Genomic DNA, 20,509 nt, shown 5'->3' with positions numbered 1-20,509 from the left:
CGTACACATATGCGAAACGTCGAAAGCTGGTGTCCGAAGTGGTAAAAATATTAGTGTGCGATGTTGTCAATGTACGGAGTGTCTTGTATCCGTTCGGAGCACATCCACTATGGGAGAGCTGTTTCCTTCAAAAAGTTTAATCGTGTAGCATTATGTTTAAATAAACAATTCCAAGTACATTCTTTGATTGATAAACATGAGGATAAATACAAGTGTTAATTGTAAATGACTAGATATAAACAAAAATAAGGAAGGAAAGATGATATGTGGAACCAGACAAAAACATTGGAACGCTTAAGTGATGAGAGGATAAACAACCACGGCCATTTTAGCAGCATCCGCCGGTGATGTCCAGCACGAGCATTAAGGGAAAACTTGACACAAACTGCACCTATCATAAAGAAAAAGCACCACCATTGACCGCCAAGTGCTCACATCAAGTCTAACTCTAAGAAACTAACTCAAGCCTTGACGCTTCTCCCAACATCCGGGGGAGAAAACCTTCACACAAACTGCACCTGTCATAAAGAAGATGAAGACTCACCAGTGTCCGAAGGTATTCCCCAGTCCTTCACATGTGAAGACTCACATGTTAGTGCATTCAGGTGATAAACCTCACCAGTGTCCACAGTGTCCGAAGGTATTCACTCGCCCTGGAGATGTGAAACGTCACATGTTAGTGCATTCAGGTGACAAACTTCATGAGTGTCCAGAGTGTGGGAAGAAATTCAGTCTACGTCAAATTATGACGACTCATATGTTAGTGCATTCAGGTGACAAACCTCATGAATGTCCAGAGTGTGGGAAGAGATTCAGTCGGCATGGACATATGAAGACTCACAGGATGGTGCATTCGGATGAGAGACCTTTTCAATGTGCCGAGTGTGGCAAAAAATTTAGAATACGTGGAAATATAATACAACACATGTTAGTGCATTCAGGTGACAAACCTCATGAGTGTCCAGAGTGTGGAAAGAGATTCAGTCAGCTTGGAAGTATGAAGCGTCACATGATGGTGCATGTGGATGAGAGGCCTTTTCAATGTGCCGAGTGTGGCAAAAAATTTAGAGAACGTAGAACTATAATACAGCACATGTTAGTGCATTCAGGTGAGAAACCTCATGAGTGTCCAGTGTGTGGGAAGAGATTCAGTCGTCTTGGAGATATGAAGACTCACATGTTAGTGCATTCAGGTGATAAACCTCATGAGTGTCCAGAGTGTGGGAAGAGATTCCGTCAGCTTGGAAATATGAAGACTCACAGGATGATACATGCAGATAACAGGCTAAACACTTTGAGTGTGGAAGATAATTAAGAAAATATTGAAGGATAATAAGGCACATAATGGTATATTAACTTACCTTTAATCACAATGTCAGTTGGATGTTCTTCAGAGGTAATTATATTTCGTTTGTGAAAAACACTTCACTATGAAAGGTAAAAATCTGAAGATATTTTAATATATTGTTCTTTTATGAAAGTTAGATGACCAAGCAAGAACTACAGAAGCTGTCACTGTAGGAAAACTCGAAATTGCTTATAAGTATATAAATATCTATTTAGTTTAGCAAAGATAAAACAAAGCTTTAAATGTTTTTCTTCATATATATGTAAATAATAATGTGCTATGTTTTTGTTCTCTGTGGAAATTGATATAAAATTCAATATACTCTGTTGCTAAATCATGGACATTTTTGTTGTAAAATTATTTAGCATTGGTGCTGGTGAAGAAGACAGTCTGAGATGTACTTAAGATGAGATCATTTGATTAGTAGGGAAATGTATATTAATGAAGGAATTTTCTCATCAGATTCAAATGCAAACTGATGTCCATTCTTTATTTTTTGTTTAGGGCTATTTATGAGTTCTACTCCTGATTATAAATATTTCACCAAAAAGTTTATTGATGGCAGACTATTTATAACTGTCAGTGAAGTGACTATGAAATTTAAATTTATATTACTCTAGAAATTTATATCACACTATACCAGAAATTTTTATTACTCTAGCCTAACTTTATCAGATATGCTGTAATTGTCTAGGAATATTAATTTACCTGATTTACCCGAGGGCCACAAACCCTAGTGGCCTTGATGAGAATAGGAAGTCAGCGGCTTGTTGAATTTCTCCCCCCCCCCCTTCCCGGTTCCCCCATTTACTTTGATGATCCTTTCCAGGTATATTTTGAAATTCAGCACAGTTTTGGCAGCTATGTTTTTGGCGGGTGGGCAGTTCCATGGATCAATAACCCTGTGGGGTGAAAAAAGCCTGATTCGAAGTTATATTAGCCTGATTACCAATTATATTAGCCTGACTGGCATAATCCTCTCTGACAATTATATTATCCAAACTGGCAAATATATTAGGATGATTGTGAATTACATTGTAACGGTTCTATTGTTACGTAAAGTATGGTGACAATAAACACAGACACTAAGATACTATATATATATTTGGTCGAATATACAGAACAGAAGTACACTGGTGATACTTTGGTGTGAGTTGAGCGCACTGAGCGTCGGTACAGTATCTCGCAAGTGTCTGCTCTAGACCACACTTGAAAGTAGACTAGTTAATGTTTGCTATTCTGCTGCTTATATGCTCGGGCAACACCTCACCGTGTTGCCCGGGCAACGCCTCACCTCATTCATCTCCAAAGGTTGACAGGAATATTAACAATGCATTTGGAGCGAGTATATTATTGGGATAATCTACTCGCTACAACATAAGCATAACTGGCAATTATATTAGGATGACTGTCAATTTATATCAAAGGGATATTTATTTATGTTGTGGTGCTCGTGGGTTCCATTACATCTGTCAATGAAGAAGTTTCAGATTAGGATTAGCATTTAGGAACAAGGTTCTGTACATGTAAATATCACAAGAGAATGTGCAAAGCGTCTGTATATTTAACATGTTCAAGGATTTAAAGAGAGATTCTGTGTGTTGTTTCAAGACAGTTTTATAGTTCTCATAGCAGATTTTTGTTGGTTGATGATGGGCTTGAGGTAATTTGCAGTGCATGAATGAACGCCATGCATAGATACTATATGTTGAGATACCAACCCTAATTTACAAAAAAAACATCTAGATATTTAGCTCCAGCCATTGCATTGCTCCAAAACAAATCACTTGAACTCCAAATCTTTCCTGATATTCTAAAAAAACAGACATACATACTAAACTTAGTCCATAAAAGTGGCAATCTCACTGAAGTCAACAATTTTAGACGTATATCAATTCTGCCAGTGATGTCTAAAATATTTTAAAGACTTAATCTACAAACAGCCTTACTTCTATTTAGCAAAACAAAATATACTTAGTTCTTGCCATAATTGCTACAGGCCCCAAAAAAGACCAATCATGCACCGATTAGTATGATTAACTTGACATATGCAGCTCTTGGAAAAAATGGGTAGCCTGTTCATTTATTTGTTGAACTACATAAGACTTTTTGACACTGTTAACACATTAACCTTCTTAAATTACAACATTATGGAGTAAGAGGTCACTTACTCCAATACCTACAATCTTGTCTCATTGACAGGCTCCGCTATGTCTCTTTGAATGATTGCAATTTTCCCACTCTAGCCATTAACACCGGAGTTCCACCGGGCAGTATTCTTCGCCCTCTCGTCTTTCTCATCTCCCCCTCCCTTTCCAGCCCATTGCCATTGTGATGGGGCTTGGTTGGCAGATACTACCTTACTTTGAGGTTACCTTGAGGTGTTTTCGGGACTTAGCGACCCCACGGTCCGGTCGTCGACCAGGCCTCCTCGTTGCTGGACTGGTCAACCAGGCTGTTGGATGCGGCTGCTCGCAGACTGAAGTATGAGTCACAGCCTGGTTGATCAGGTATTCTTTGGAGGTGCTTATCCAGTTTTCTCTTGAGCACTGTGAGGGGCCGGCCAGTTATGCCCCTCATGTGTAGTGGAAGCGTGTTGAACAGTCTCGGGCCTCTGATGTTGATAGAGTACCTGTTACCTAATACCTGGTACCTTATTAACTCCATGTAACCTTCCCTACCCCTAAATGTCAACCCATGTCTTATTTTTTAAACAATGCTGTTTGTTGACCAACTTATATATTGGCTATTTTCTACCATGTTCCCCCTTTTTTTATCTTTTATTTTTTCTTTCAACACAATTTTTACTTTAAGCTCAATTACTATTAAGTTTTAGTCTAAGTGTTTTTTCCCAACCTCACCTTGCCCGAAACTCTCTGAGTACTAGTGGCTTTAGGTATTGTATGTACTAGCTCTGTCTATAAATCCAACATTATGTTTGTAACTAATCTTCTATGTATGTACTTTTACCTGAATAAAAATTTGATTTTATTTGATTTGTTGCACCTGTGCTTTTCATTGGGGTAATTCTCTACATCCTGCCATACCTTCTGGTCTCATGTGATGTTATTTCTGTGTGCAGGTTTGGAACCAGCCTCTCTACTATTTTCCATGTGTAAATTATAATGTATCTCTCCCGCCTGCGCTCAAGAGAATACAGATTTAGGCTCTTTAGTCGGTCCCAATAGTTTAGATGTTTTCCTGAGTGAATTCTAGCAGTAAAGGATCTCTGCCTACTCTCCATGTCAACAATTTCTCCTGCTTTGAAAGTGGCTGTCATTGTGCTGCAGTATTCCACTCTTAGAGAGCACTAGCGTCTTGAAAATTATCATCATCGGTATAGAAACTCTAGTTTGAAAAGTTCTTGTTATTCAACCTGTCATTTTTCTTGCAGTTGTGACGGCTACATTATTGTGTACTTTAAAGGTAAGGTCTTCCAACATGAGTACACCCAAATCCTTTACATTGCTTTAGTTCTATGTTATGATTTGGCTGCATTTTGTGTAGTTTCTGCTTTTATAATTTCATTTTTTCCATAGCGCAAGAGCTGGAACATACCTTCATTAAATTCTATATTATTTTCTGTAGTCCATTGAAAGACCTGATTTACGTGTGATTGGAGGTTTGCTGTATTCTCTATGTTGTTTACTCATAAAAATCTTAGTGTCATGTGCAAAGGATGATACAGTGCTATAGATTGTGTCCTTGTTTATGTCTGATATGAGGATGAGAAAAGTACTGAAGCAAGCACAGTACCCTGGGAGACTGAGCTCTTCACAGTTGATGGTCCGGATTAAATTTTGTTGACTATTACACATTGGGTTCTGTTAGTCAGGACATTGTAGATCCATCTGCCTATTTTTTCCGGTAATTCCTTTTCCACCTATTTTGTGTGCAATAACACTTTGGCCACATTTGTCGAAGGCTTTTGCGAAATCTTTGTAAATTATATCAGCGGTTTGCTTGTCTTCCATACCATCTCAGGGCATTTCATAGTTGTCCAGCAATTGTGATAGGCAAGGGCATCCAGTTTTGAAACCATGTTGTCCAGGGTTATGGAGATGCTGTGATTCCATGTGTTTTGTGATCTTATTTCTTAACACTCTCAAAGATTTTTTAAGTTGAGTGATATTAATGCTATCGGTTTGTAATTTTTTTCTTGTGCTTTATTTCCACCTTTATGGAGTGGTGCTATGTTTGCTGATTTTAGTATGTCAGGGATAACACCAGTATCTAGGCTTTGCCTCCAAAGAATGTGAAGGGCCTGCAACAGTGTTTTTTTACAGTTCTTGATGAATATGGAGTTCCAAGAATCAGGGCCTGTTGCTGAGTTCATAGGCATACTTTCTATGGCTTCTTCAAAATCCAGTGGGGATAGGGTGACATAAGATAAATGATTTGATGTTAGCATCACATCCATAAAATTAAATTTGGGTTTGGGTTGTCAATCTTTAGTGTGTGTAGTGGTTTGCTTCAAACAGTCGTATTAATTAATCAGTATTTCGCTCATTTCTTTGTTGTCATCTAAATATAAATAAATAAATAATGTTTATTTAGGTAAGGTACATACATACAAGAAATTTTTACCAAAGATTGTGGACTTATAGATAGGGCTAGTACATACAAGTCCTAAAGCCACTATTACGCAAAGCGTTTCGGGCAGGAAAACTTAAATGACTAAAGCTTAATACTAATTGAGCATAAAGAGTAAATGAAAACATGAAATGAAAACATAGTTGAAAAAGCAGCACAAATACAATTCTGTCGACAAACAGCGCTCTTTAAAAAAAAAAAACAGGACATTGGGTTGACAATAGAGGGGTAAGGTAGGTTACCAGGAAATTTACTAGGTATAGCTTCGTTTTTATCTTAAACTGGTTGAGAGAGGTACAGTCTTTAACATGGTTGGGAAGGTCATTCCAATATCTGAGTCCCTTGATTTGTAGAGCATTTCTAGTTTGATTAAGTCGTACTCTAGGAATATCAAAACTGTATTTATTTCTGGTGTGGTGCTCATGGGTTCTGTTACAACCTTCTATGAAGCTTTTGAGGTCAGGATTGGCATTACAGTTTAGCGTTTTATATATGTATAATACACATGAGAGAATGTGCAGTGATTTAATGTCTAACATATTCAGAGATTTGCGTAGGGGTACCGAGTGATGTCTGGGGCCAGAGTTGGATATTGTCCTAATAGCAGCTTTGTGTTGAGTAATTAGAGGACGTAAATGATTTTGGGTAGTAGAGCCCCAAGCACAAATACCATAGTTGAGATATGAATAGATAAGGGAATAATAGAGAGTCACCAAGGCAGGGCGGGGTACATAATATCTGATCTTAGAAAGAATGCCAACAGTTTTTTAAACTTTTTTTGATATATTTAGAATGTGTTCCTGGAAATTCAGCTTGTGATCAATGAGAATGCCAAGGAATTTGCCATCTAATTTGTTACAAATTTGGGTATTGTTTATTTTGAGATTTATTTGATTAGAGGATTTATTGCCAAACAGAATATAGAAAGTTTTGTCAATGTTAAGGGTGAGTTTGTTGGCAGTTAGCCAAAGATGGACTTTCTTTAGCTCAGTATTTACTGTGGCATTTAGAGCAAGGGGGTCAGGACTGGAGTAAATGAAGGTTGTGTCGTCAGCAAATAGAATTGGTTTGAGGTGTTGGGAGGCATTTGGAAGGTCAATAATGTAGATGAGAAAGAGGAGAAGGCCAAGTATGCTGCCCTGAGGAACACCAATGTTGATGGGTAGGGTGGGAGAAATTGAATTATTCACAGAAACATACTGGAGCCTGTCAGTAAGGTAGGATTTGAGGTATTGCAGGGAGTGTCCTCTGACTCCATAATGATGTAATTTAAGAAGAAGGTTTTGGTGGTTGACAGTGTCAAAAGCTTAACACAGGTCCACAAATAACCCAACAGGGAACTCATTTTTATCAAGAGCTGTATGAATCGAGTTAAGCATACTAATAAGTGCATCGTTAGTGCTTTTTTTTGGGTCTGAAGCCATATTGGCAAGGGCTAAGTATATTGTGTTTGGCTAGATACGAGTAAAGCTGCTTATTGATTAGTTTTTCAAAATTTTTTGACAAGTTTGGCATGATTGATATAGGTCTGTAGTTGTTAACATCTGTGAGATCACCACATTTGTGGACAGGCGTTACTCTCGCTTTTTTTTAGAATATCTGGAAAGGTTTGGAGTTCAAGTGACTTGTTGAAGAGCAATGCAATAGCAGGGGCTAAAGATCTGGAGGTTTTTTTTGTAAATTAAAGTTGGTATCTTCTCAAGGGCACTTGACTTGGTTTTAAGGGAAAGGATTATCTCATTGAAGTCAGTGGAATTAATAGGCTTTAGGTACAGAGACTGCATGTGGATAGTTACCTGTAAGATAGTCCTTAATGTCAGTACTGGAAGATGGAATATCATTTGCAAGGGATGACCCAATGGAAGAGAAGAACCTATTGAACTCAATAGCAGAATCAGAGGCTGAAAGCTGACCATCGTTATTGAACAGGAGTGTTGGTTTGTTATTTAAACTTTTCTTTGATCCCAATATTTGTGAAATTGTGCTCCAAGTTTTTTTAATGTTGCTCTTTATTTGGGTAAATTTATCTTCGTAGTATTTAGTTTTGGCTCGTCTAATTATCTTAGATAGCAATAATGAGTACTTCTTTGAGAATTCTTTGGAGACAATTCCTAACCCATACTTCTTCTCAAGGTCATGTTTTTTATTAATGGATTTAAGTATTCCCTTTGCAAGCCAGGGATTGTTAAGCCTTTTGGTTGTGACTTGTTTTGTAAGCATAGGACAGTGGGTGTTATAAAGGCTAAGAGTTTTTTGAAGAAAAGATTGCACTGCTAGATTGATGTTCCCTATGTTACCTAACTCGGACTCCCAGTTGACATTATCAGCAGCAGTTATAAAATTGTCTATAGGAGTTTCATTGTGCAGTCTAAAACTAAACTCTTTTGACTCTAGAGGTGGTTTGCTAATGTTAGTGATCTGTGAAAGTTCTATCTCTGTCGCAAGGGCCTGATATTTGATGTCGTTTTTGATGACAAGACACAAGAGGACACAGGGTGACATGAAGCTGTGACTAGTATTTTTGCCTATATCCGAGATTGTGCAAGCTGTGCAGCTGTGCAAGGACTGTGCCCTAGGGGTACGGAACTTTTCACTGCACTTGGGCTTGATCTTATATGATCGACTGTCACATTCTGCATTCTGTTTGACAGTTGAAAATCCAATGCCCCTCTTTTCCCGTTATTCCCATTGATTTCATTTTATTGGCTATCACTCCCATTTTATGCGCTATCACTCCATGGTCACATTTGTAGAATGCCTTTGCAAAGTCTGTGTATACAACATCTGCATTTTGCTTTTCTTCTAAGCCTAATGTTATTTTGTCATTGTGGTTAAATAACTGTGACAAACAGGATCTTCTCACTTTAAATCCATGTTGTCCTGGGTTGTGTAGGTCATTATTTTCCATCAAACTAAAAATTTGATTCCTAATTACTCTCTCAAAACCTTTTTTTATGTGTGATGTTAGTGCAACTGGTCTATAATTTTTTGCCAAATCTTTACTACCTTCCTTGTGCAGAGGAGCTATATATGCTGATTTAAGTGCTGCTGGTATCCCGCCCTGTATCTAGGCTCTTTTTCTATATTATATTGAGCTCTCATGCTACTGGTACTTTATATTTTTTTATGAATATTGAATTCCATGAGTCTGGACCAGGGACTGAGTGCACGGGTATGTTGTCAATTTCTCTTTCAAAGTCTTACAAGTTCATGTTAATACCTGTTATATTATCTGCAGCTTGGATGTCATTCATAAAGAAGCTGTCTGGATCTTCAACTTTCATGTTGTTTATTCGGGTGCTAAACAGTCTCATACTGGCTTTTTATCTTATAATAATAATAATAATAATTTTTATTTAGGTAAGGTACATACATAAAGAGATTTACAAAGTTTGTTGGCTTTATAGATAGAGCTAGTACATACAATGCCTAAAGCCACTATTACGCAAAGCGTTTCGGGCAGGAAAAACATTAATGACTACAGCTTAAAACTAATGGGTAAAAAGAAAAGATGTGATGAGTACATATAAAAAATAGAGGTAAAAGAGGGGGGAACATTGTTGAAAAAGCAGCACAAATACAATTACAAATTATTACAGAAAATTACATTCAAACAGCGTTGATTTGAAAAACAAAAAAAAAAAACATACATGGGTTGACAACAGGGGGGTAAGGTGGGTTACATGGAATTTATTAGGTATAGCTTCGTTTTTAACTTAAACTGGTTGAGAGAGGTACAGTCTTTAACTTTTATAGATATAGCTAGTATATACAATGCCTAAAGCCACTATTACGCAAAGCGTTTCGGGCAGGAAAACACTAAGACTAAAACTTAATACTAATTGAGATTAAAGTATAAATTATGTTGAGAAAAAATAAGGAAAAAATGGAAAAAAAGGGGTGGGGGGGGGGGAAACATGGCAGAAAAAAAGCAAAAAATACAATTTGGTCAAAAACAGCATTGTTTTAAAATAGAAGACATGGGTTGACATTTTGGCGGTGAGGTAGGTTACATTGAGTTAATTAGGTAGTACTTAGTTTTTAACTTAACTGGTTGGGAGAGGTACATTCTTTAACATAATTGGGAAGATCATTCCACATTCGAGGTCCCTTGATTTGTAAAGCATTTCTAGTTTGACTAAGTCGTACTCTTGGAATATCAAATAGGTATTTGTTTCTGGTGTGGTGCTCGTGGTCTTTTATGTGCTAGCCATATGCTGTATTGTGCCTACTAATTTTGTTAAACTACTATTCAAGCTGTCATTGCAATCAATCTGAGCTACCTATGTGATTTAATATACCTACAATTTTCTCTCATCTTTTATTTTTTTCTTGCTTTGTAACTGTTATCATTTTTTTAAATTTTGCAAGTATTTACCTACTTAAAATTTTCTTAGATTAAGGACCTGCCCGAAACGCTGCGCGTACTAGTGGCTTTACAAGATTGTAATTACTATGCTATGTATCCTCAATCCCAATGTACCTTCTTGTATATATATAAACAAATAAATAAATGTATTATGCAAGTACCTAAACTGTAATTACATTAAATTGAGTTTTAGTTTACTTACAGTAAATAAATTTTCTTCTTTTATTAGTGTCCGTGGCTCAAAAAAAGAAGGCAGTAGAAGATGTGGAGCTTCAGAAGAGATCCAGAGAGGAGCAACAACATACCATTCAAGAAATGCTGCATTATCTCACATATTACAAGAAGAAGAGAGAGATTTTAACCGAACATACTAAAGAGTTATGTGGAATTTTCCCTTCATATCTAAGCAAGGTAAGCTAACAGCTTAAATTAAATGTGTTTTACAATTCAGTTCTTCATAAACATTTATCCAGCAGAACTTTAGACTTATATATACTAATTTTATACTTTATGTCTTGCTATTTATGGCTTTGACAGGTAGACAATTCCATGGTTTTAATATACTGGTGTCATTTACATGTGAACTTTTATCAAAAATTTTCATTATTTATATATTCTAATTTCTTTAGTATTTTCAGACAAATTTGTAAATGTCTTAAACTCCATTAAATATTTTATATATTACAGGATCCTAACAAGTACACTATTGAAGAGAAGCACTTATCACCCAAAAATAATAGTGGAATCCTGGCTCTTTTGAAGCAAGGGCAAAAGTTGTGTACTGACAAGCTGATTACTACTGGCCTCCATTGTCTTGCCTGCACTTTGTTTCCCATCAATCATATCACTCATTCTTACAGGTGTGAGACAGAGAGGGACAAGATCATCCAAGAGGAACAACCGCAACAGTGTGGGAAGTGGGCGAAGTGTTACCCGTTACCGCACATCGGCGATCTACAATAGTTTCTCCACAAAGATACAAACCAATGCCGTTCTCTCAAATAGACTATGTGGCTGTTAGAGAAAACGGAAATTTTATGGTAAACATGTTCATACTATCCCCAAGTCGATCGGATAAGAATTGAATTTTTTAGAAATATTTGTTCGTCGGACATAAAAATATGTCTACTCGGGCAGCTTCAAGTGACCCCCGATGGACACGATCTTGTGTCCGCAGGGGAGTAAAGTGTTTATTAATAAAAACAAAATCGCCCTTCTTGGGTTCAGTCATCCTGGCTGCTTTAATTTGTTCCGAGCCATAATGTAAACTGACCCAAGTATAGGATGGGTTAGCCCAAGTATCGCGTTTTCAAAAGGGTCGCCCGTGTTGGAAAAGACGAACGCTGAAAGAATATTGTTGAAAACATCTTGATAACTGATTAAACCAAAATTATTTATTAGTCAGAAGAAAGACAGAAACGCGATCTATATGTAAAACCTCTACCAGACAAATATTTTAAGTAAAACCAAAGATATTTGTAGTTGTATAAAAGTGGCAGTTTTCATCGCTCGTCGAGCTCGAAAACCGCAGCATTTATCTCAGAACCATGCCTATTTCACTCAGATTCCTTAATAAACGTAAGAGTTTTATATGTCACAAGGAAGACAGATATATAAGCTTCGTTCTAAATACCTTACTATTGGCATATTCAAATTTAAAGCGAAGATACGTGTACTTTTATAATAGCCGAGCTCCGACCCCGGACAGATTGATCGACCTTGAGGTGCTTCCGGGCAACTCTCTCTCAGAACAATGTTTATTTCACGTGAGTTCGTTAATAAACATATATGTTTTATATGTCTCAAGAAAGGCAGACATATAAGCTTCACTTTAAACACTTTACCATACACATATTTAAAGTTCTAATGAAGATACATGTATTTTAAAAATTACGGAGCTCCGACCACGTACAGACTGAACGACAGAGCAACTCTCTCTCAGATCAATGTTTATTTCACGTAAATTCGTTAATAAACACAAATGTTTTATATGTCTAAAGCAAGATAGAAATATGAGCTTCATTTTAAATCCATTATAATAGACATATTTATAGCTCAAGTGAAGATACATATGTTTTTATAGTGGCGTTCAGTAGCTTTTCGGTCATGGAGTGCAGACGCCTACGCCGATATATTGTATAATTAACAAAGATACGCTAATAAAACCTAAAATCTTATATGCCTCCAGAAAGACCCAGATATGAACATTATTATGATTGCACCAAATGAAATATATCATGTTGGAGGACAAAGATATATCAATTTTAAATTAAGTTTCGACTCCCGCCTGGGCGAGAGAGATGAGGCGACTCTCGCCCAATCTATTGGAGATTTTGTCCACTAAAGACCCAAAGCTACTCAATCCCTCCTAGTATTATTTAAGTCTCAGTCTCCGTGGTGTAGTGGTAAGACACTCGCCTGGCGTTCCGCGAGCGCTATGTCATGGGTTCGTATCCTGGCCGGGGAGGATTTACTGGGCGCAATTCCTTAACTGTAGCCTCTGTTTAACGCAACAGTAAAATGTGTACTTGGATGAAAAAACGATTCTTCGCGGCAGGGGATCGTATTCCAGGGACCATAGGATTAAGGACTTGCCCGAAACGCTACGCGTACTAGTGGCTGTACAAGAATGTAACAACTCTTGTATATATCTCAAAAAAAAAAAAAAAAATATATCTCAAAGTAATGAAGTAATATGGTATATTTACTCACTATAATGTGGTGCTGAATGCAGAACACGAGAAAACATATATTTACTCCAAACTAATATAATTTCATTATGAAATAAGTAAATAAGTGGCATCAAAGGAAGTCGACGGTCCAAGCGTCAATGTTGTGGAGCGACTTATCCAAGATATATATTGTTGTTTGGATAGTGTTTGTGGGCATATCCAGTTGTCGCACTTCTCTGCACAAATTATCACCAATTTAAATAATAATGTTAACAAGTAGAATACGTATTTTTAATAAAATCTAACATAACTAGCCAGAAAACATTTAACATTTATTAAAAAATATTTGTTTGGAAGTTAAATCGACTTCATAGGACAATAGTTTTGTTATATATACTCGTTATTCGTTGACATGCGTTCGCTTCTTAAACTACCATGTACTGTACTTATGTAAAATCTCCCATGTCTCTTCGCTCGGCTTAGACTCTGTTACACGTATCTCTGGGAATTCTCATTATCTGCTGATGTAGACCTGACCAAATGTAAAATGTGTCAACAAAATTTATTCGCACACCCTCCGTCACTATGTGATGGAGTGCGAAAAGATACGTGAATTTAGAGACAATTCTATAACCAATGTTCCAGCGATGTGTAAATATTTCATTCAAAATGATCTGCTACCAGAAATTTTACCCAAATATCCCCAGTTTGCTAACTGTAGGTAGTAACTGTGTGATTGTAACCTATCCACCGCTGCCCACTGGATGGGGGGCGGTGTGCAGGACAACATATAAATTTTGACACTAGCTGTCCCCATATGTCAGTTGCTTAATTTAGAACCTGTACTTGAGGTCGAATTCGAACCCATTGTTGATGTGACGACTTATATTGAATTTTGTAACTAGCTCATCAAGATTGTAACTTGTTTAGCTAAATGAATTGTGGGGTTCAGTCCCTGAGCCCATTATGTGCCTCTGTAACCCTTTCCACTACCGCCCACAAGATGGGTATGGGGTGCATAATAAATGAACTAAACTAACTCTCTTCGCTCATTTCACCGAACCATACAGGCTCTGTGATATATTGTTTAATTAATTGAGATTCACAAATAAAGCTTATAATTGTATATGTTATAAAAAAAGGCAGAGTTCTTGGTTGTTCTTCCGATTTTACAGACTCTGTAAATACTGAGACGTGCATGGAGAGAGATGGCAAAGCATTTCATAATGAATGCCATTGGAGCCCACTGCCGTAGAACCACAGAGGGCTAGGGCAGACTGAAGCTCAGAGAGAGAGAAGGGATCATTATAGGGAAGGTGAAGATGAGTACAGAAATTTAAAGGACGAGATTCAAGAATAGGCTTACGAAGAAGGAAGGATTGGGGAAGATGAGAACCAGAACTAACATGAAAAGTGGGAACCCAGTTCGGTCGCGACCTGCAATATGGGTCTGCCACAAGAACACCACAGAGGCGAAGGACCGGCGAGACATCGGGAACGAACTTACGCGGGTAAGTTCGTAATCTTGTGAATACGCTTCCAGACCAGTGGTAAAGGAGGTTTGGACATAACGGTGGATACATAAGACATCCAGCATGCACGTTTAGCCGAACGGATGGTCCTAAGGACCACCGCACTCGCCTTTCAAAACAAAAGAAAAGACTCAAGTTTCTGCCGGCGGCGATGTCTCTTCCAGGCTGCACGCTTACAGCAGACAGCCTGAGTACAGTCCACATTCCACCAGGGAACGCACTTCCGCATTCCCCAAGAGGAAGAGCGAGGAATAGAGTGGAGGGCAGCATCAAAGACAGTGTCATGAAAAAGAACGAGGGCATGAGGGAGAGGCAGAACGGAGAGGTCGGAAATAGTAACATGGAGAGTAAAGAGGCACCAGTCAGCCTCTGCAAACCGCCACTAGGGAGAGAGGAGGGTGAGAAGAGAAAAAACTAACAAGGACAGGAAAATGGTCACTGCTATTTGGTCCTGAGGTCAAGATAGGCCTCAAGATCCTATCCGTGCTCCTTGATCCTTGAGGCCTATCTTGAGGTCAAGATAGGCCTCAAGATAGATAGGCCATGGAAGTCATCAAGGACCCACCACCCAAAATCTAAGGAAAGGGATGACGAGCACAGAGAAAGATCAAGACAGGAAAGGGAGCAAGTCAGAGAGTCCAAATGAGTGGGCTCACCAGAATTAAGAAGGGACAGGGAAGAAGAGAAGAGGAAACGTTCAAGGAGGCGACCCTGGGTGTTTGCCAGCACATCACCCCAAAGGGCATGACGACAATTGAAATCACCCAGCAGGAGCACAGGTTCCGGCAAGAAGTCTAGGAGGTGTTTAAGATCGGGAAGAGAAAGTGAGACAGTGGGGAGGAGATAAATGGAACAAACCACGTACGCACAAAGACACAGGCAGCAGAATAGTGGAGAGGCGAGGAAAAAAGTAAGGGGACGAAGGGAACATCTTTTTTTTTTTTTTTTTTTTTTTGAGATATATACAAGAGTTGTTACATTCTTGTACAGCCACTAGTACGCGTAGCGTTTCGGGCAGGTCCCTGGAATACGATTCCCTGCCACGAAGAATCGTTTTTTCATCCAAGTACACATTTTACTGTTGCATTAAACAGAGGCTACAGTTAAGGAATTGCGCCCAGTAAATCCTCCCCGGCCAGGATACGAACCCATGACATAGCGCTCGCGGAACGCCAGGCGAGTGTCTTACCACTACACCACGGATACTGAATCTGAGTGAATCAAGAGAGCAGAAGAGTTATGGGCCCCAGCAACAGCTGGGGAAGGGGGGGGTGAGAGAAAAGAATAGCCACGGAAGCGACCAGGACGAGCACCAAGCATCGGCTCCTGGAGACAAACACAAAGGGGGGCGAAAACTGTGAAATTAGAAGTTGGAGGTCAAGGAAATTGGCGTATTATCCACGGATGTTCCACGGAAGAATAGACATTGGCAAAAAGAGAAAGGATAGCAACAGAGATCAAAGAAGAAACAAAGGTGAAAAGGGAATACAGCACGTGAAAAAAGCACAGGGTCAGGATCAGCGAAGTCAGGGTTAGGGAGCATGGGTAAAATGAGTAAAGAAGGAGGGAAAGAAGTTGGAGGACAGACCACAGGTGGACGAACAGGAGGAGGAAAAGGAAGAGGAGGAGGAGGAGGGGCAGAAAGAGGGAAGCGCACCTCAGCAAGGGGCAGTATCCGAGACGGAACTGGGGGCTAAACAAACCCCCACAGTAGGAACAGGGAGCTCCACCACCGAAGCAGGAGGGGAAGGAACGAAAGAATCAGAGATAGGGGGTTGAGAAGAAAGTGAAGCCTTCTTACCTACCGGGAAGGAGGAAGGAGAGGAGCCAGGCTTCCGCTTCTAAAATAAATAAATAAATAAATATGTTTATTCAGGTAAGGTACATACATACAAGTGATGTTACATTAATGGATTGATATATAGATAGAGCTAGTACATACAATGCCTAAAGCCACTATTACGCAATGCGTTTCGGGCAAGAAAAAACATTAATATCTAGAACTTAATACTAATTGAGCATAAAGAATAAAAAGTGTTGAAAACAAATACAAATAAAGATAAAAAAAAAGGGGGAACATGACTGAAAAAGCAGCACAAATACAATAGGTTGACAAACAGTGTTGATTAAAAAAAAAAATAATAATAATAAAATAACAGACATGGGTTGACAATAAAGGAGTGAGGTGGGTTACAGGGAATTTATTAGGTAGTGTTTAGTTTTTATCTTAAACTGGTTGAGAGAGGTACAGTCTTTAACATGGTTGGGAAGGTCATTCCACATTCTGGGTCCCTTGATTTGTAGAGCATTTCTAGTTTGATTAAGTCGTACTCTAGGAATATCAAAACTGTATTTATTCCTGGTGTGGTGCTCATGGGTTCTGTTACAACCTTCAATGAAGCTTTTGAGGTCAGGATTGGCATTACAGTTCAGCGTTTTATATATGTATAATACACAATAGAGAATGTGCAGTGACTTAATATCTAACATATTCAGAGATTTGAGTAAGGGTACCGAGTGATGTCTGGGGCCAGAGTTGGATATTGTCCTAATAGCAGCTTTGTGTTGGGTAATAAGAGGACGTAAATGATTTTGGGTAGTAGAACCCCAAGCACAAATACCATAGTTGAGGTATGGATAGATGAGGGAGTAATAGAGAGTAACCAGGGCAGGGCGGGGTACATAATATCTGATCTTGGAAAGAATGCCAACAGTTTTTGAAACTTTTTTTGATATATTTAGAATGTGACCCTGGAAATTCAGCTTGTGGTCGATAAGAACGCCAAGGAATTTGCCATCTAATTTGTTACAAATTTGGGTATTGTTTATTTTGAGATTTATCTGATTAGAGGATTTATTGCCAAACAGAATATAAAACGTTTTGTCAATGTTAAGGGTGAGTTTGTTGGCAGTTAGCCAAAGATGGACTTTCTCTAGCTCAGTATTTACTGTGGCATTTAGAGCAAGGGGGTCAGGACTGGAGTAAATGAAGGTTGTGTCGTCAGCAAATAGAATTGGTTTGAGGTGTTGGGAGGCATTTGGAAGGTCATTAATGTAGATGAGAAAGAGGAGAGGGCCAAGTATGCTGCCCTGAGGAACACCAATGTTGATGGGTAGGGTGGGAGAAATTGTATTATTCACAGAAACATACTGGAGCCTGTCAGTAAGATAAGATTTGAGGTATTGCAGGGAGTGTCCTCTGACTCCATAATGATGTAATTTAAGAAGAAGGTTTTGATGGTTGACAGTGTCAAAAGCCTTACGCAGGTCCACAAATAACCCAACAGGAAACTCCTTTTTATCAAGAGCTGCGTGAATTAAGTTAATCATACTAATAAGTGCATCGTTAGTGCTTTTTTTGGGTCTGAAGCCATATTGACAAGAGCTAAGTATATTGTGTTTGGCTAGAAAAGAGTAAAGCTGCTTGTAGATTAGCTTTTCGAATATTTTTGACAAGTTAGGCAGGATTGATATAGGTCTGTAGTTGTTAACATCAGTGAGATCACCACATTTGTAGACAGGGGTTACTCTTGCTCTTTTTAGAATGTCAGGAAAGGTTTGGAGTTCAAGTGACTTGTTGAAGAGCAATGCAATAGCAGGGGCTAGAGATCTGGAGGCTTTTTTGTAAATTAAAGTGGGTATCTCCTCGAGGGCACTAGACTTGGTTTTAAGGGAAAGGATTATTTCATTGACATCAGTGGAACTAGTAGGCTTTAGGTACAGAGACTGTGGATAGTTACCTGTAAGATAGTCCTTAACATCAGTACAGGAAGATGGAATATCATTTGCAAGGGATGACCCAATGGAAGAGAAGAACCTATTGAACTCAATAGCAGAATCAGAGGCTGAAAGCTGACCAACGTTATTGGAAAGGAGTGTTGGTTTGTTATTTAAAATCTTCTTTGATCCCAATATTTGTGAAATTGTGCTCCAAGTTTTTTTAATGTTGCTCTTTATTTGGGTAAATTTATCTTCATAGTATTTAGTTTTGGCTCGTCTAATTATTTTAGATAGCAATAACGAGTAATTCTTTGAGAATTCTTTGGAGACTGTTCCTAGCCTATACTTCTTCTCAAGGTCGTGTTTTTTGTTAATGGATTTAAGTATTCCCTTTGTAAGCCAAGGATTGTTAAGTCTGACTCAAATTTTAAGTCTGACTCAAAGAGACAGGTTTCCCAGCAGCAATGTACTGGGCAACAGACTCCAGCATCTCAAAAGGAGAAGAAGAGCGCGAGGGAACAACATGACCACCAGGAGAGCGATGGACATCGGCCCGCACTGTCAGGTGGCATGGTGAGCCAAGAGACGGAGGAGAATGACGGGAAGGAAGACCAGAAGGAGAGGAGAAAGAAGACACAGGAGACATGACAGACTGGGTAGAAAGAAGGGATACCCTTGACAGAGAACCAGAAGGGGGGGGGGACCCTCTGGGACAGAACGGAGGGAAACAGGGGAGGTGGTGGTGGGTGTGTCCGGGTCTAAGGCTTGGAAACGGTTGTGAGACTGAGTAAGGTGGGAAGGACGAGGAGAGGAAGAGCGCACCACGCGAGCATAAGACACGCCAGTGAAAGAGGGGAGACAATGAACTTAGCGCCGAACCTCAGGAAAAGACAAGTGGTCCCGGTGCTTCAAGTTGAGGACAGCCGCCTCAAGTTTGTAATATATACACGTGCGGGAGAAGGTAGGGTTGGCCTCATCGCAATTGAGGCAGCGGACCTAGGGAGAAGTGCACTCCAGCTTAGAGTGACCCTCGCCTCCACACATGAGACAGAGACAGGACTAGAGCATTTGAGGGCACCATGCCCAAACCTCCAGCACTTTTTGCAGAGCCGAGGATATGGAATATACTCCTGAATGGAGCATCTGGCACCAGCAAGAATGACAGAGGGCGGAAGGGTCCTACCATCAAAGTTATTCTTCACAACCCGAAGGGGCAGACGACGATAACCATGAGGGGGATGAGTAAACGTATCCACCTGGAGGACAGAATGACCCTGGGCCTTGAGGATATGCTTGATATCCTCGAGGTCTTTTCAGTCTTTTAGATTCCTAACACCAGTCGCAACATGGTGTGGGAGGAGAACAGTGCCAACACTGGCATTTACCCGAGCGCTCTTTGTGACCCGAACAGGGGTCTCGCCAAGGCAGGATAAGGCGGCAAAGCGGGTGGCTGCATCCTGAGAAGCAGCAATGACACAGGTACCAATACGGGTGGGGTTGAAGGTAACTGAGGCATCTACGGAATCTACAAGATGCCTATGAAGGGAAAAATTGTCAGGAGTTGAATGTAAAGGATGGAGGTCAAAGTACTTAGTCCATGAAGCAGGACCAAACAAAGCATTGTACAAATTAGTATGGGAAGGGAGCATACGAGAGTAGCCGTGGCGGGGACGGCGATGAGAACCTTTAAAGAGAGACGGGTCAAAAGGCGCAGTAGTCACAATAAGATGGAGCCATGCAAGGGGACGAGGCAGTCACCACAGCAGGCTTGGGGCTCGACCCAACCACAGAGGAGGGAGGGGAGCAGGAAGGAAGAGTCCGGTCTGGGCCTAAACAGGGCCCTGTAGCGGGGGCTACAGATCCTGGTCTTCCAGGACAGTCCGACTCAGGGGCCTGGTCACCCACCCCATGAGCCTGGGTAAAAGAAGTCGTGTCGTCATCCATGCAGCAAACAGTATCAAAAGTTTGGGACCTGGAACCAAGAGATGCCACCTACCAGGGCAGCCAGGGAGACTGAGCACGGGCCAGTGCAGGAAGGGTGCGTTGTCCCGAGCGGTGCTCCCCCTTTTCAACAGGGGAGTCCTACTACATCGTCCATTCTCCCACACTAGTGCTGAGACCCCATTCCCCCTATCGCCCCAGCCTGGACACCCAACCATCCACTCTGGGCTGCCCCTCACAGGCGACCCCTCCAGCGGGTGGTCCGATGGCTCATAAGGCCCCTACGTGGTGCCCTTCAGCACGTCCACCACCCAAAAAGGGGCAGGAGAGGGGG

General features: G+C 39.9%; 1 protein-coding gene across 2 annotated transcripts; it reads left to right on the top strand.

The window, feature by feature from the left end:
- The first annotated feature begins 291 nt into the window (after nucleotides 1–291).
- On the top strand, nucleotides 292–12,986 carry LOC138371467 (uncharacterized). 2 transcript variants are annotated; one of them, XR_011230505.1, is made up of 3 exons: nucleotides 292–1,396; nucleotides 10,540–10,721; nucleotides 11,171–12,986. XR_011230505.1 is itself a non-coding variant. In XM_069336382.1 (3 exons), the coding sequence occupies exons 1-3, from the start codon at nucleotides 1,384–1,386 to the stop codon at nucleotides 11,271–11,273; spliced, it is 471 nt and encodes a 156-aa protein (XP_069192483.1). In that variant the 5' UTR covers nucleotides 292–1,383; the 3' UTR covers nucleotides 11,274–12,986. The 2 variants fall into 2 exon arrangements, 1 of the variants encoding a protein (XP_069192483.1); XM_069336382.1 differs by having other exon boundaries at nucleotides 10,998–12,986.
- The last annotated feature ends 7,523 nt before the right edge of the window (nucleotides 12,987–20,509 follow it).

The sequence above is a fragment of the Procambarus clarkii genome, chromosome 35 (assembly GCF_040958095.1).
Source record: "Procambarus clarkii isolate CNS0578487 chromosome 35, FALCON_Pclarkii_2.0, whole genome shotgun sequence".
NCBI classification, from domain to species: domain Eukaryota; kingdom Metazoa; phylum Arthropoda; class Malacostraca; order Decapoda; family Cambaridae; genus Procambarus; species Procambarus clarkii.
Note: the sequence above shows the minus strand (reverse complement) of the source record. Positions and strands in the feature narration are given on the sequence as shown.